At 56.0% G+C, this 16,663-nt stretch overlaps 2 protein-coding genes across 8 annotated transcripts; both read right to left on the bottom strand.

Annotated features, from left to right (window-relative positions):
- Positions 1 to 1,407: 1,407 nt before the first annotated feature.
- PPP1R18 (protein phosphatase 1 regulatory subunit 18) lies at positions 1,408 to 11,825 on the bottom strand. 6 transcript variants are annotated; one of them, XM_084966025.1, is made up of 5 exons: positions 11,733 to 11,825; positions 10,401 to 10,513; positions 8,340 to 9,992; positions 3,671 to 3,881; positions 1,408 to 2,297 (listed from the first exon to the last, which is right to left on the bottom strand). In XM_084966025.1, exons 3-5 carry the CDS (start codon positions 9,963 to 9,965, stop codon positions 2,278 to 2,280), a joined length of 1,857 nt encoding a protein of 618 aa, XP_084822151.1. In that variant the 5' UTR covers positions 9,966 to 9,992; positions 10,401 to 10,513; positions 11,733 to 11,825; the 3' UTR covers positions 1,408 to 2,277. The 6 variants fall into 6 exon arrangements, with proteins under 6 accessions (XP_084822151.1, XP_084822152.1, XP_084822150.1 ...); XM_084966026.1 differs by having other exon boundaries at positions 10,786 to 11,825; XM_084966024.1 differs by lacking the exon at positions 11,733 to 11,825 and adding an exon at positions 11,052 to 11,158.
- Positions 11,826 to 11,957: 132 nt separating this feature from the next.
- On the bottom strand, positions 11,958 to 15,195 carry NRM (nurim). Of its 2 annotated transcripts, NM_001123151.1 has the most exon segments (4): positions 12,591 to 12,872; positions 13,208 to 13,384; positions 13,990 to 14,186; positions 15,037 to 15,169. In NM_001123151.1, coding segments are annotated over 4 exon segments (789 nt in total).
- Positions 15,196 to 16,663: the final 1,468 nt, after the last annotated feature.

A 16,663-nucleotide genomic window follows, 5' to 3' on the forward strand; every position in this document is an offset into this window, starting at 1 on the left:
AGAGCTGTAGCTGCCGGCCTAGGCCACAGCCACAGCAACGTGGGATCTGAGCCTTGTCTGCGACCTACACCACAGCTCATGACAACACTGGATCCTTAACCCCCTGAGCAAGGGCAGGGATCAAACCCGAAACCTCATGGTTCCTAGTCAGATTCGTTAACCACTGTGCCAAGATGGGAACTCCCCTCAGTAGATTTATTATTTATGGTCCGGAGTCTTGGAGTAAAATCCCATGGATTAGCCACTACTAATCATACACTCTCTGGCTGCTTGAATTGCACTAGGCTTCTGACCAGAATCCTTCAATTCAGAGTGTCTTTTGCCTCCAAATTTTTAGCTCTCTTCATCTATTCACTCATTTATTCAGTCATTCATTCTAGAAATAATTTTGTGTGTCCACTAGGTGCCAGGGCTGGGGGTGCTACGTAAACCCAACCAACATCGTCTGCCTTTGTGGTACTTCCAGTTTAGTGGATGCTTCCTCAAACCAGCCCTAGACTTTTTTTTTTTTTTCCCCTTTTTTCTTTTTTTCTATTTAGGGCCCTACCCACAGCATATGAAGTTTCCCTAGCTAGGGGTCCAGTCAGAGTTGTAGCCACCAGCCTAGGCCACAGCCACAGCAACACCAGATCCAAGCTGTGTCTGCAACACTGGATCCTTAACCCACGGAGCAGGGCCAGGGATCAAACCTGTGTCCTCATGGATACTAGTAAGGTTCGTTAACCACTGAGCCACAACGGGAACTCCAAACCATTCATAGACTTAAAATAATAATAATAATAATAATAATAATAATAGTAATAATAATAAAAGGTTTAAAAACTCCCCCAAAACACCAGTCCTTCTCCTGCTAGTCCTTTGAGGAACCAGGGCGAGCTCTCCCACAGCCCTTTTGATAGGTCAGTGCTGAGTTTCTGGTCCATTCCCATCATTTTCCCTTCCCACAGCCATGGCTACTTCCTCCTCAGGGCCAGTAAGAAGATGAGAGAAGCCTGGAATGAGGAACCCATACTAACCCCACCCTCACCACATGGACTTTTTTTTTTTTTTTTTTTTTGGCCCATCTTCCCCATGTGGAAGTTCCCTGTAGTGTCAACATTGGACCCTGTAGTGTCTCCACTGTGCTGCAGAGAACTCCAGCATATGCTTTTTCTTTGCGCGCGCGCGCGTGTGCGTGTGTGTTTATGGCTGCACCCACAGCATATGGAAGTTCCCAGGCTAGGGGTTGAATCAGAGCTACAGCTGCTGGCCTACACCACAGGTCGCGGCAATTCCAGATCCTTAACCCACTGAGCGAGGCCAGCGATCAAACCCGAAACCTCATGGTTCCTAGTGGGATCGTTTCCACTGCACCATGACGGGAACTCCGCATATGCTTTTTCTAAAGAAAGAGAAGTAGCGGGAGAGTCGGAGAGAGCTCCATTTTATTATGGAAAGTTAAAAAACAAACAAAAACAAAACAAAACAAAAATAGGCAATGGAGAAGGAAGGAGAAACGGGAAGAGAGTTGAGGTGCCTCATGATCCACCCCACACCCTCGCAATTCAATTCACTCGTGAACCACTAGGAGGAACAGAATTAAATAACTGGGGTGGGGGGTGGGGAGGATACAGAGTTAAGGTTCCCAGCATTCCCTCTTGGGGAAAACTGAGACACAGTAATACTGAGCAAAAGTGGAGGAAGCCATACCCCACGGAGGTGACAGCAGGGGGCAGAGGAGAAGATTCCACAGGGCCCTCCGAGGAGGCGTGGCTTGTAAACCTGGGACTTTGGCAGGTGGGCGCTGGGGGCTGATGGGGTTTGTAAACCAGGTTGTGGTCCAGAGAGGAGGCAGGGGCAGTAAACAAAGGGGGCAATAACCTAAGGAACAGTAAGGAGGCCAGGCCCTCTCTGGGAATGGAGTGGAGGCCCGGACTCCCAGGGAGGTGGGTGCTTAAATCCGGAGACCCCAAGAGGGTGGGGGGAGTCTGTGAAGAGACTGTACCCTGCCCGGGAGATGGAGAGGGTGCTGCCTCCCCACCCCAGTGAGCTCTCTACTCCTCCCCAGGACATGAAGGGGGACTTTGGATCACCTCGGATGCACCAGCACATCTGCCCAGGGTGGAAACTGAGCGGTTGCCTCTGCCCCCAGAAACAGGATGAGGAAAGCGAGTTGGAAGATGTTAGTTGCCCTTCCCTGCCAGGCTCATTTTCAGGGTCTGTCTGCTCTGAATCTTCTGGGCTCCAGGATCTTCAGTTCTGGGAAGGAGGGAGGTACAGGCCTGCGTTGGAAGAGGGTCACCTCCGGCAAGACTCGTCTGTGGAGAGGAGGCAATAAGGACAGAGAATGAGTGAAGGTCTCAGTCCCCACCCACTCCCCATACTGAAGGCCAGCTGTTACGTAGGAAATCACACAGTATTCTCCAAATCACAGGGCTTGTTCCTACCAGGAAGAGCACCCCTCACTCATTTAGCCTAGCTTCTGTGCCAGCCATCCTCATAACTTGTTTAATCTCACAGTGACCGCAGGAGAGTCGATGTCCAGCCATAGTTCATAGGTATGTCAGTTCCTGTCGTAGTGCAGAGGAAAGGAATCTGACTAGGAACCATGAGGTCAAGGTTGTTCCTGGCCTTGCTCAGTGGGTTAAGGATCTGGCATTGCCGTGAGCTGTGGTGTAGGTTGAAGATTCGGCTTGGATCCTGCATTGCTGTGGCTGTGGTGTAGGCAGGCAGCTGTAGCTCCGATGAGACCCCTAGCCCGGGAAACTCCATAGGCCGCGGATGTGGCCCTAAAAAGCAAAAAAACAAAAACAAAAAACAAAAAACAAAACTTAACCCTCTCAACAACTGCAGGGGGAAGGTTTTTGTTTGTTTTTGTCTTTTTAAGGCTGCATCTGCAGGATATGGAGGTTCCCAGGCTAGGGGTCGAATCTGAACTACAGCTGCCGGCCTACACCACAGTGACAGCAATGCCAGATGCGAGCCTCGCCTGTGACCTACACCACAGCTCACAGCAATGCTGGATCCTTAACCCACTGAGTGAGGCCAGGGATCGAACCTGCATCCTCACAGATCCTAATCAGATTCATTTCTGCTGAGCCACAAAAGGAACTCCCAGGAGGCAGTTTTTGTTTGTTTGTTCTTTGTTTTTGTTTTCATTTTTGGCTGCCACACCGCATACAGAGTTCCCGGGCCAGGGATCAGATCCGAGCTGCAGTCGAGACCCAACCCATAGCTGTAGCAACAGCCAGATCCTCAACCCACTGTACAGGGCCAGGGATCGAACATGCGCCCCAGCGCTCCCAAGACACCACCAAAGCCATTGTGCCACAGCGAGAACTCCAAGAGGTAGTTATTATTAACCCCATTTCACAAATAATAAACTGAGGCCAGAGGTGAGGTGATTTCCCTAAGAGACAGGATGGAAATCAAACTTAGGCCTGATCCAACACTTATGTTTTTAACCACACTATAGCGCTCAGCAAGAGTCCTGGTTTTGAAATCTGGAGACCGCATGTGCGCTTCGTTTACTGGGACCTCAGTTTCCCCATCTGTTAAAGCAGCCAGTTGGGCTAGAAGCCCTGCTGAGCCCCTGGAAGCGCCAGCATTAAATCCTCCCCGTCCTCCTGGGCCGCAGTGCCCTCTCTGAACACCAGGGGGCGCCCTCGGGATGGCAGAGCCTGTTGCTCACCCACTATCAGGGCCTTGGTACGCAGCCCGCCCTGGAGCTCCCGCTGCAGCAGTAGCAGCTCCTCTTCATCCTCTTCGTCGTCGGGTTGGGCCGCTGGGGGGCTGGGGGCACTAGGGGCCTCAGGCTCAGGTCCCAGCTCCTCCAGCACCGAACTCTCGGAGGGGTACTGATACGTGGTCTCCAGGGCTGTCTCGCTGAAGGAGATCTTGAGCTGAGGGGAGAGAAAGCGGGGAGGCGAGGTCAGCCCGGAGATGACGGCAGGGCAGCGGGCGCAGGATGGGGAGTGGGGGCTGGATCTGGGCCCTCTGCTGCCTTTGGCCTCCCCAGTCACTCTGGAAACCAGTTTTCCTTTCAGTACTTGCTCTCTAATCTCAGATTTTCCTTCTTCAGCCATATCGTTTCAAAAACATTGACTTTGGCCTGAGCTTTTGGCAGGGGCCTGGGTGGCAGAAGTGAGTAACACAGGACCAAGGTTCTCACTCTTTAGAGTGTGGGAGGCAGAAAGGTAAAAAGAAATGAAAAGACGTGGAGGTTAGTCCTGTGATCAGAATTGAGTCTTTGGGGAGTTCCTATCATGGCACAGAGGAAACAAATCTGACTAGAACCCATGAGGATGTGGGTTCGATCCCTGGCCTCGCTTAGTGGGTCTGGGACTAGGCGTTGCCATGCCCTTTGGTGTAGGTCGCTGTCATGGCTTGGATCCCACGTTGCTGTGGCTGTGGTGTAGGCTGACAGCTGCAACTCCAATTCAACCCCTAGCCTGGGAACTTCCATATGCTGCAGGTGCAGCCCTTAAAAGCTGACACACAAAACAGAAACGCAAGAATCGAGTCTTTGGGCACCCTGGGAGCAATCAGGACAGCTACCTGGAGGAGGTAAGATTTGTGTCTGCTAGGCAGGAAAGTTCTGACTAGGGAGGGAGTCTTAGGCAAAAGCAAAAGACAGGCACTTTTTTTTCTTTTTTCTTTGTCTGCACCCACTGCATGTGGAAGTTCCTGGGGTAGGAATCGAACCCTTATAACAGCAACAACCCAAGCCCCTGCAGTGAAAATACCAGATCCTTGACCCACTGTGCCACAAGGGAACTCCGAGACAGACACACTGGTTTCCATACTCTCAGCCCCTTGCTGTGAAAGAAACCCAGGACCCCAGACACTAGCTCCTCCCACCCTTACTCCTCTCCTCCAGCTGGAGTGACCACGGGAAAGGGTCTCAGGTCTGAGGGGATAGGAGACTAAGAGACAAGTGCAGAGGAAATGAAACGTTCCCCCAAAACACAGGGAGAAAATGCGTCCCTGAAAGGGGAGGTGACGGGGCAGAGAGGAAAGTCCACGCAAACATGGGATGGGGGTGGAGAGGGCATGAGAGGGGACATGCAGACAGAGGCAAAGGACCAGAGGGGGAATCTGGAAGGGGCAGAAAATCCTTTGTAAACATACTGTCTCGAGAGCAGGCGAGCCCCAGCTGTTCTCACTACCTTTTTACCCTTCCCCTTTGCCCTCCTAAGAAGCTCAGGGGGAAGGGGCAGCGTGGGATTAACTCTGGGAGCCAAAGCGATTAAGGAGACCAACAGAAGGATTCCATGTGAACTGCTCAGAAAGGTCCAGATGATCTACTCAGGCTTTCTCTGGCATCTGTTTGGGAAACTCAGGGCGGGGGCCCTGCATCCCTGAATCTCTTCATGGACTTGGGTATGAAAAGAGAGAAACCAGGATGGTGGCTGGACAGATGGTTGCTAACACCAAGGTCCCCGAGGGAAGCTGGAACTCAGAGACTGTGTGTGTCACTCCTTGGATACAAACGTGGCATTGGCCCCTGTCTCACTGGGAGCAAAAGCCAGAGCCTGGTCACAGGCCAACGGGTGGCCCCAAAGTGACTTTCCCCACTCACTTCTTGGGTATCCTCCTCCACTCCAGCCACATTGGCCCTGAATTCCTTCAATCCCATCAAGGGCATGCCTACCTCGGGGCCTTTGCACTGGCTGCTCCCTCTGCCTGGAACACTCTTCCTCCAAATATCCCAATGGCTCCCTCTCTCTGGATCATACTATTATAAAGTTGTCATATTTGCTCCTCCTACCTCCTGGCCCTCCAGGTTCCACTTGTCCCTGCTGTCATTTTTTTAACCACCTCCTAACCTAACCTTCCAGAGAATTTTCTTGTGCCTTCTGTCAATAGAAGTGTGGAAGTTGCTACAGTGGGTAAGGAAGGGCTCAGCCAGATGTCAGATGAGGTCTCAACAGAAGATCAACACTGGGGGAACACGGGGGAGGGGGGCAGTCCAGCCTGTACCCAGTGGGCCCCGGTCTGTGTCTGTGGAACAGCTGGCTGGCAGAATCAAGTGACAAGAACCAGGCCCCTTATATCCCAACTTCCCAAAAGGAACCACTTCTACTGCTGACAGTTTTACCTAAACTTCTGGGAACCCCTTTCTGTTTCATTTTTATATTGCCTTTTGGGATAACAAGCTGTGTCGTTATTGTCCATTCTGGAAAAGTCCTTTTTTTTTTTTTTTTTTTTTTTTTTTTTGCTCTCTGTCCCTGTGTCTCTCTCTCCCCTCACCCTGCTTCTCTCCCCCCACCCCAACTACTGACTGGGCTTCTCAGGAATGCACAGCCTGCATGGGTGTGGGGGGGGCACGGAGGGGGTGACTCACTCACTCCTCTCTCATCAGCTATATAAGGTCACAAGGGGGCTGGAGAGGGGAGGGGCTGGTCTCCCCGCCAGAGGGGCCTCTGGGGAAGGAAGGGCACCAGCTACAGCCCAACCCCTGGGCTCCAGTGGCAGGGCAGGGATTTCTCTCCCAGTGGCAGGGATACATCTGATGGAATTAGCCTGCAAATGGGAGTTATTTAGGGAAGTGGGGGGGATGCTGTGGCCCTGATCCCTTGGGTGGGGACAGGGCATGCCCATCCCTGATGAACAGGGTGCTGGCAGCGTGGTGAAGGCCTGAGGGAGGGTTGAGGGGAAGGTATCTGGGCCCAGAGAACTCTGCACTGCTTCTTCCCCACCCCCACCCCCACCCCCTGAGTGGCCGCTTCCTTCTTCTCTCACCACATCCTGAGCACAGCTCTGGCAGGCCCATGGCCCTGCGTTCACCATTCAGCCCCACCAGCCTTCCGGCCCCCACCCAGGCTTCCTGTTTGGGCGACCTGCTTCCGTCTCCCCTGCTCCCTGACCTAGGTACGGTCACCCTCGCGGGTCCTGCCAGGCACTCGAGCATTCCCTGGGCTTTGGGCCCCAAATTTCATGCCTTCGTGTCTTCGTTCCTCCCCAGGGGGCACAAGCCAACCCCTACAGTAGAAAGGGACTTCTTGGAACAAGTCAGCCCAGCTGTTCCTGACCCACTTCCTGGCATCTGCAAGTCAGAGAGCTCAGGACAGACTCAGGGACCATGGCTCAGCTCGGGGCTGGGACCCTAAGCATTGTGTGAAGATGAATCGAGGTCTCACGTGTCCCCCAAGCATTGGTCCCTGTGCTTTCCCACTGATACTGAGGACACGAAAAACAAGTCTGAGGATGTCACACATGGGATCAGGACCAGGAAGGGCTCCCCAGTCTCTGGGGAGATGTGTTAGATGCAGCAAATCTCTTTCCTTGGAGATTTTCAAGCCGGAAACGGGTAGATGGGGAAGGAGTTGGGGAAGAAGAAGTCAGTCTGGCTGTTCCCAGCTTCCCTGCAGGGCCTTTCTTCCAGTTTAACCTCTGACCTTTTCTGCCGTCCTCAGCCCTCACCCCCATCCCCAACTCCCATTGTACTCCCTGCACAGTGGCTCCAAACTCACTTCTTTCTTCCGATCCCAAGAGAAGGGAGAGGCCAGGAAGGAAGGAATAAAGGGGAAAACCAAGCACTGAGCCCGTTCTGGGGAGGGAGGGGAAGCCCGGGGAGGAAGGACAGCCAGGGAGGGGTGGGGGGGGGATTTTGGAAGAGGAGAAGGCTTTTCTTGTCCCAAGAGAGAAGGGAGCACTGTCTGAAGCTGTGGCCCAGCTGGGGGTGTGCAACCTCGAGGTCACCCACTTCAAATGGCCTCTGTGTGTGTCTCTCCCATGGGGCAGACGTGGGGTTCAAAAGCCTTCTCTCTGCTCTTTGGCCAGTGCTGTTCCCCTCCCCTCCCCCCCAAGGATATCTCCCCTCCACTCTGCCTTGCATCCCTCTGCCTTGCATCGTGAGACCTTTTTCCACTTACTCCCCACTGCCATTTCTCCCTAGAACCCCAAAGCCACCCCCTCGGCCTCCCCAGGCTTCCTACCCCAACACTCTCTCCCCTGGGAGGCTGGCAGTGCTTTTGCCCTGTGGAGCCTGCCCTCACAGGTGCCGGGCTGTGGTCTCGGTTCAAGTCTCCCACCAGATGGGCTGGATTGGGTCAGAGACTCAGGAATGGAAAGAATGGGGGGTGGGGGGTGCTCAGAGCCCGAGGGAAGGGAGAGCGAGCAGCTGGAGCACACCCTGAGAGAGACACACCCAGGACACAGGCTGGATCCTGGGGCTGGGAAATGAATGGAAAAGAAGGACTACAAGACGGAAGGGTGTGTGTACAGAGAGGAAGGGTGGTGGCACGAATTAAGAAAGAACAGACAGAAGACCGGGGTATAAAAAAAAGACAGAAAGACAGGAGTCCACAGAGAACGGACCAGTGGGCTTCTAGAAGTCTGGCTCGGCTGCTCCCTACCTGTTTGTGGTGCCTTTCAGGGGACCCCTTGGCAAGGCAGCTGCGGCTGAGGCGGAGGTAGCCCCCCAGAACCAAGATCTCCTCGGCAGTCGGGTACCGCTTCTTTCCAGCTCCGGGGACTGCAGCGTCAGCTGTGGCTGGGGTGGCTGGAGTGGCAGCAGCTGCAGGGGGCGCGGACCGTCGGGGGTTGACTGTGAAGGTGTGTCCGCTGCGGCGGGGGGCCCCCACCCCTGGCCCCGCCTTCACCCCATAGAACAGCCGGCTCATGAGGGGATCCCCAGGGGGCTGGGGGGCAGGTGGGGCTGGGGGTGGGGGAGACAGAGGGGCTGCTGGTGGGGGCCGAAGTTCCCCTGCTTCCTCTTCCTGCTGTCTAGAGCCTCCAGTCCCAGCGTCCTCTGGTGGGAGGGGGGAGGGCACTGAGCAGCGGTTCTGCAGGGCGCTCAGAGGCCTGCCCTGAGCCCCTGCCTCCTCCTTCTCCGCCTCCCCTTCTCCAGCTTCCGCACCAAGAGGCCCCAAGTGCTTCTCTGCAGACTCCGGTTTCTGACTCTGAGTCTCTGTGTCCCTAGGTGTCCGATCTCGAACCTTCCCAGAGTTCAGGGTCCATTTCCACCCTTCTGACAGCCGCAAGTCCCTCTCGCCATCCTCCACAGGGATGGGCCTCTGGTCTGCTGCCTCCACTCCTCCAGAGCTGCTGCCTGCAGCCTCCATTGTCAGGGTCTCTGGCGACCCTGTAATGTCTTCTGGGACCATCCCTGGAAGTGTCCTCTCTTCTTTCCTCCCACATTCCTCCAAGCAGTCTTTTCTTTCTTCTCCTGAGCTCAGCCTCCACTCTGATGCCTCCAGCACCAGACTCTGTTCCTGAGACTCTCCGGAGTCAGGCCTCCGTTTATGGGCGTCTGTCAGGCCCAGCTTCTCGTGGTCAGAGTCCGCCGGGCTCAGTCTACTTTCCACCACCTCTTTTCTCCTGGGGCTTTGTTCTTGAGGCTCTGCAGGTCTTAGACTCCTCTCCGGAGTTTCTCCAGGGCTCAGCCTCCATTTCCGCACCTCTGACAGCCTGGAGCTCCGGTCTCCAGCCTCTCCTGGGCTCTGCCTCCAGTCCCTAGACTCCAAAGGCCTGGGGCTTGACTCTCGAGCTCCCCCTATCCCCAGCCTCCTCTCTCTGGCCTCCCTGGGACTGAGCCGCTCTTCTCTAGACTCTCTTTCCTTGGGGCTCTGATCCCTCATCTCCCCAGGGCTGGATCTCCACTCCCGGGCCTCCAAGAGCCCAGGCCGTCTTTCCGCAAGTAGCTCCTCACTCCGCTGCTGCTGCTGCTGCTGCTGCTGCTGCTGCTGCTGCTGCTGGCGCTCTTGCCGAATAAAGCGGTTCTGGTGCACTGGCCCAATGGCCTCCAGGAGGACGGCAGACTTGTCTGGGTCTGGAGGTCCAGCCTCCGTAGTCCCAGGCGCAGGGCTAGGCTCCCCAGGAGACAGACCAAGCTTGGCTCGGCGGCGCTCCAGAAGCCCCCGCTTCCAGGCTGGCATCTGGGACAGCCGTTCCCGTTCTGCCTTCTCCCGGCCACGAACGGCTGCCTCCTCCTGCCGGCGCCGGGCTAGCAGCTGTAGCTTCCAGTCCGGGATGGTGGCCATGGTCGACTTGGGGAGGGTGGGGGAGCGCTGGGGGCAGAGAACAGGAAGGAGAGGCTCCAGAAAGGCCCAGGGGGTGAGAATAGGGGTGGGCGGAGAGGAAGTGGGGGGAGAGGTGGGACTCGGAAGAGGACAGAGGAGCTGAGAGTGAGGAAGGACAGAGGGAAAGAGGGAGAAGAGGGAGGGCAGAAAAGGGGGAACACTGAGAACGCGAAGAAGGAACTAAGAGCCAGGTAGAGGGGGTGGGGGGAGGGAGTTGAGAGGAAGAGTGGAGATTCAGGGCAGAGGTAGGAGTCAGATTTGTCAGCACAGGTTAATGGGCATCAGACAGTCCCGAGGATGTGAGAAGACTGAAAAACGAAAGAAGTTGGCGCGAGGGAGGAAGAGAAAAGAGAGGCTGGGGGTGACGGGAACAGGATCCAGGCAAGGTTGCCTCACCGCTACCCAGGAGCGCTGAGAGCTGGAGGAGAGGTCAGGGAATCCCGCCGGAGAGGGGGCAGTGGGATCTGCACGGGTGTCGGGAAGGTGGGAGGGCGGAGAGTGGACGAGTCCTGGGGAGAAGGGGAAATCGGGGCAGAGGGGTGAGGGAGCTCCGCGGCTGCAGCCCGGCGAGTCTCAGCACGGGCCCCGGAGGTCCGGGCTCCCCTTCCAGCTCCGCTCGGGCCACGCCTCTCCGGCCCCCCAGCCCCCACCCCCCGCCCCGCACTCCGCCCCGAGGCGGGTCAGGGGAAATACCCTCCCCCGGGGACTTTCGGAACCCGGGCGTCAGACCTGCCAGCACATTCCCAGAACCCTGGCGTCCACCCCCACCCGGTCCCCGTACCACCGCCTGCCTCCTGCACCGGCGGTGCCCCGGGACCCAGGCATGCGAAGGACCAGCTCCACGCCTCCGGAGCCTGCCAGTCCCGTGCCCGGGTATCGGCTCTCACGGAACCCCGACATAGCCGGCCATCCCCAGCCGGCTCTGGCCGCACAGACAGGCAATCTCGGCACAAAGAGGAGACAGCCCAAGGTCCGGGCCGGGGACGGGAGAAGGGACGGGAGAGAGGAGACACCCTCCCCAAGACTGAAGCCCCTCCGTCAACTCACTCGCCGCGGGGCTCCCGGGGGCGGGGGTGCGGAGGAGCCTGGTGTCCGGAGAGAGGAGGAGAGAGGAAGAGGAGGAGAGAGGGATCGAGGGAGATCCGGAGACAGGCGGGAGGGGAGGAGGGAGGGGGAGGAGGAGGGAAAGAGGGAGCGGAGGAGGAGGAACGGAGACAGAGACCTGGGGGCCGGGCGGGGGGCGGCGACCGCTTTGTCTGAGGACAATGGGGGAGAGCGAAGGGGGCGCGGGGCGGAGCCGGACTAGGGGGCGGAGCCTCGCCCTCTTCGACCCCGCGTGGGACTGGGCTCCCGGACACCTCTTTTCCCGCCGCAAGCCCTGGCCTTTACGCTGTCTGTCCCCAGGGCCTCTCACCCGGCTCCCGCCCGGTAACCCGGGATAACACAGGTGTCCAGACCCCCCGCCCCCAGCTCGCCGACCCAGGGCGGCGGCCCGTGACTCAGGCCCCTCGAGGGACTTGGGGAGGAAGCAGCAGCTGCTCTGAGCGGGGCCCGCCCTTCCCATCTCCTGCCGCTCCTCCCCACGCTTTTGCTTTCCCCGGCCAGCCTTTGTTAGTGTGGGGGCCGGGGCGGCCGCAGGGCTACGGGGGGCCCGTGGTGGTGGCGGTGGTGGGGCATCGGCAGGAGCTGTGCTCGGAAGCCAAAGGTTTCGGAAGCTCGCTTTCTTACCCGAGCCGCTGTCCCCACTCTTCAGCTTCAACCTGTCTCCTGCCGGGGCCCCCAAATCTGCAGCGAGGAAATTGGGGGATTTGGAGGAGGGGTGGGTCCTTTGGGAGTGGCCGCCGCCCAGCGGTCGCCAGAGGGCGCGGCGGATGCCTTGACTCGGGCTTGGCTCGCCTGTCCTTCCCAGAATCAGCCCTGCAGCTTGAGAGGCACTGGACAGACTGCATGCTACATGTAGAAAAACCAGGCTGGATTTTATTTTCTTGTAGCGCAAGTTCCTCGGGAGAGCAGGGAGCACTTAGTCACCTGAATTAAGAGCGGGAGAATCTGCCCAACTAAGTTCGAGGATAGAGCCCAAGGGCAAGGGCCTATGGAGCTGGAGAGGCCAGGCGGTGGGGCTGGCCTGCAGCTGCAAGGCCTGGAGCCTGGGGTGGGGGGGTGGGGGGCAGCCTCTATTGTCAAACTTGCAGACCTTGGTCCAGCTTCTAGGAGGTGGAGCAAGATGTGGGAAGAGAATCCCTGAGGCGCAGAGGCGAGTAACAGGGCCAGGGGATTGGTCAGGCCAGGCCCTTCTCCTTGTAAGGAGGTTGTAAACGGAGGGTCAAGCCCTAAACTATGAGGAGAAAGATAAAGTTTCCCACTCCCTCTTCCTGGCTGGTGAGAAGTGGACCTTGGTGTCCAGTAGCTGAAACTCAATTTAGGGTCTAGAGCTGGACCCAAGAAGGAGAGGCTTAAGCAGGGGAAGGGACAGGTCCTTCAGTCCTTGGATTTGGGTCTCTGGTCTGAAGCAGACAGGTCCTGGATGAGAAGGGGTTTGGAATTGGAGGGAGAGGAAGTGTAGGGCTTGGAACCAGGGTTAGCTTCTCACTCGGCCTCCCCATCCTGGGGCCGGGAGAGCAGGTGGAGTTTTCTTTGCAGCTGGGCCCGGAGGTAGCGGAGGTCTTGCTGGTCAAGTCCGTGAGCCAGGCCCAGGTAGAGGGTAAGGAGGAGAGCAAGAAGGAGGCGGTCAGTGCCCAGAGTGGGCACCACCCAGAGCACTGTCAGCAGCTCCACGCACACGGGGTGGCGCAGGTGAGAGAAGAGTCTCAGAGCTCGGGGAGACTTCAGGGCCAGGGGCTCACCCAGCCCCAGCACGTGGTAGTACACCTGGGAGAGGGAGAACGGCTTAGAAGTGGACTCAAGCCCTTGTCACAACTTGGCTGCCTCTTTCCTCCCCTTCCAGGCACCCTCCTTCTATAACTCAGGTTCAATCCAAGAACCACCCCTCTGAGACTTGGGTCCCTGACCCTCCTCTTGGGCCCCTGAATTTTCCCCAGGTCCAGAAGAGCCATGGTTTCTGGCCTTTGGGGGGAGACTATCTTACAAGAAAGGGAGGCGAGGGAGTCAAAAGCAAGAGGAAGGAGGAGGAGGGACATCCTTGGAAGGGAAAGAGGTGTTCTGGAAAGAATCAGAGGTCTCAGGGAGGGATCTGGGAGCCTCACCTGTTTGAGGCCCATGAGTTCTGCGTAGTCAAAGACGAGAAGGATGCTGAAGATGAGGAGCCAGGAAATGACGTGGAGCACAAAGCAGAGGAGGGGCACCCAGGTGGCCCATGGCTCGGCCTGAGCCTCCCACAATACCGGGCCCCTGGGTACAGGCTCCCAGTACCGCATCACCAGCTGAAGAAGGAGGAGGGGGTGGGTATCCGAGCAGCCCACTCCTGAAAGACCTAGACCCAGAGGCTGCCCCCACCCCAGGCTGACCTCCTGCTTTCCCACCTCCACTGTGAAAATTTTCGCCAAGGGGAGGGGGCTGGGTGGGATCCCAAGGATGTAAGGATGACTCCTCTCTACTCTGAGGAGTTACAGAATGGATGTGAGTAACCAGATAGGGTCACAAAGTAGCCTATGCCAAGCACCCACTGGGAAGACAGATGAGTAGCAACTGGGAAGCCTTCTCTTGAAACCTAGGGAGGTGGTTGTGAAGAAAGGATGGGACTGAAGAGGAGCGAACAAGGGTATCTCAAGCAGGACAACAGGAACAAAGTTGCAAGGGTGAGAATGCACATATCGTGCTCGGGGAATGACAAGCAGTACATCCTTCTTGATAAAAAGTAGGATTTGTGCTGTGGAGGAATGGAAGCTGAGGTTACAGTCCTGAACACCTTCAGTTCTCCTCCTCAATCCACATTTCATCAGAAAACCTAAGGCCCTTGCCTTGCCAATGGACAGCATCTTTCCCACAGACTGTTTCCCTTGGGGACTTAGTTGCCAGGGCTCCATACCTGCAAGGCCAGGGCAGTGCATGCCACGTACAGTGACCTCTGAAGGACCCCAAAGTACCGGGACATCCATGCTTTCACTGTCTCAGTTGCCATGAGGCTGTGCTGCCCCACAAATAGTAGCAGGAGCCCCAGATCCCAAGCCAGAGGGACCAAGATGCTTTGGTCCTGCAGGGCAGCCAGCCAGCCCTGGCGAGCATCTAGCGGGAGTTGGAAAAACGGACACAAAATCAAGAAGATGGTGGGCAACACTCCTGACCCTTATTTCATCTTAGGACCACATCCCTTAATGTTTTCAAGAGCCTAATGCTTCCTCTCTAGGCTTTGCCCACCTCACTTTTCTTTTTTGTTTTGTTTTCTTTTTAGGGCCATACCTGTGGCATACGGAAGTTCCTGGGCTAGGGGTAGCCTTGGAGCTGCACTGCAGACCTACACCATAGCCACGGCAACATCAGATCTGAGCTAGATCTGTAACCCACGCTGCAGCTTACACCACCAGAGCCTTCACCCACTGACTAAGGGATCCAACCCGCACCCTCACGGATACTATGTCAGGTTCCTAATCCACTGAGCCACAAGAGGAACTCCCCACCTCATTTTTCTTCCCTCTTGTTTCCTGTTTTTCTTCCCTGTTTCTTCCCTCTTCCCCAGACCTCCTTCAGAGGAAAAGGATTCGTGTTGGATAGTCATGAAACGCATGGCTGCAGAGGCCACCCACTGTTGGACTGCCCTTCTTGTTTCAGTTCTCCTAATACTCCCTCTTTATAACACTCTTCTCCTTAGTCCTCTTTACGAAGCACTTTCATTGGAATACTCTGTTCATCGCCCTTTCCCTCCCCCTCAGCCTCACTCTCCCGCCTCTCCAAACCGCTAATCCCTGGGTTCCCAATTTAGCCCTTTGGTCTCCACTGCAGCTCCTCGGCGGCTTTCACGGTTCCAGTTCCCTCTCCTGGACTTCCCCTGTCATTTGTCTCCAAACCCCGCCCCCGCTCCCTCGGCTCCGGCTCCACCCCCCTACCCCAGAGCTCGTCCTCGGCCCCTCCCGCTCACCCGGACCACCAGACTCCGGGATCCCTCCAAGAAGTGGCCGAAGGGAGGTAAAGCGCACGAACTCCACTCCGGTGCCAAAGGCCAGGATGAAAGATGCGAGGGCAGCAGGGACGAGGAGCAGTGCAGGGGCCATGGCGAGAAACAGAGGTGGGGAAAGGGGCGGGTTTGGGATTCCCGCGGCTGCAGGCCCCGCCCCGGACCCGCCTCCCGCCGGGGACCTCGCCCAGGAGGGCGGGGCTCCTGCGCGCGGGCGTCCGGGCTTCCGGCAGGCGCGCGCGCGGTTCTCCACCACCAGGCTGCAGGATGGATCCCCGGGAGCCTGCGATCTCCGCGTCACAGAAGGGAATGTTAGAATCCCAAGTGAGAGGTGAAAAGGGCAAGGGCTGTGCAGTCACTCACGTGGCTTGATTCCACAGCTCGGCTAGTTTTCGCATCTAAAATGAAGTCAATTCCTCTTTTGAAGGATTCTTGCAGAAACAGAGCATTATGAACCCCCTTTCCTTCAATAGCTTTGATAGAAAATAGCCAGAGTGAGAGGTCACAAAGCCTCAGTTAACACTTTAATAATGAAAGGTGAGAGAACAGAAGACTGTTGACCCAGGCTGAGAACCCACAGCTCTGAATCACCTATTATATCTTGCTGGATGAAAGAGTTACTATTTTACCACAAATTAATGCTTATTCTATAACTTACTGTTGAGTTGTTTCCTCTCTGTTTGCTAAAGGCAGAGAAGTTGTCTGTACCACTGAAAGATTTGTTCTAATAATGCCAAAGGCTATTGCTTTGTAACTATGAGAGTAACAATGTTAAAGTATTTGATAGAAAATTTTATTACAGTTGTAAACCTTGTAGGTTAATTTCATCCAAGCTGTGATAATTAACTACCTATGACTTTAGCCTTCAACCTCATTAATTTGACTCCACAAGTCAGAAACCTCAAAGATATTTTGTTAAGTTTTTCCTATACTCCTGTTTGTAATTCCTACAGACTACCATTTACATCGAAAAATCAAACTCCAGGAGTTCCCGTCATGGCTCAGTGGTTAACAAATACGACTAGGAACCATGGGGTTGCAGGTTCGATCCCTGGCCTTGCTCAGTGGGTTAAGAATCCGGCGTTGCCGTGAGCTGTGGTGTAGGTCAAAGACATGGCTCGGATCCCATGTTGCCGTGGCTTTGGTGTAGGCCGGCAACTACAGCTCTGATTAGACCCCTAGCCTGGGAACTTCCATATGCCGTGGGAGCAGCCTTAGAAAAGACAAAAAATAAAATAAAATAAAAAATAAAAATCAAACTCCAGGGAGTTCCCATGGTGGCTCAGTGGGTTATGAACCCGACTAGTATCAATGAGGATGTGGGTTTGACCCCTGGCCTTGCTCAGTGAGTTAAGGATCTGGCGTTGCTGCGAGCTCTGGTGTAGGCCAGCAGCTGTAGCTCCGATTAGACCCCTAGCCTGGGAACCTCCATATGCCAGGGGTGTGGCCCTAAAAAGACAAAAAAAAAAAAAAAAGCTGCTAGTCCTGTGGGCTCAGGGATGATGAAATTGCTGGAGAGCATCCCACAGACTAACTTCATTCTCCTCCCTCCCACTCTCCTCTGAATCAACGCTACTGTATACTGTACCAG

The sequence above is a fragment of the Sus scrofa genome, chromosome 7 (assembly GCF_054392235.1).
Source record: "Sus scrofa isolate SSC_HxYL_T2T_F1_AM1 chromosome 7, Sscrofa_HxYL_maternal_Yorkshire_Landrace_v2.0, whole genome shotgun sequence".
NCBI classification, from domain to species: domain Eukaryota; kingdom Metazoa; phylum Chordata; class Mammalia; order Artiodactyla; family Suidae; genus Sus; species Sus scrofa.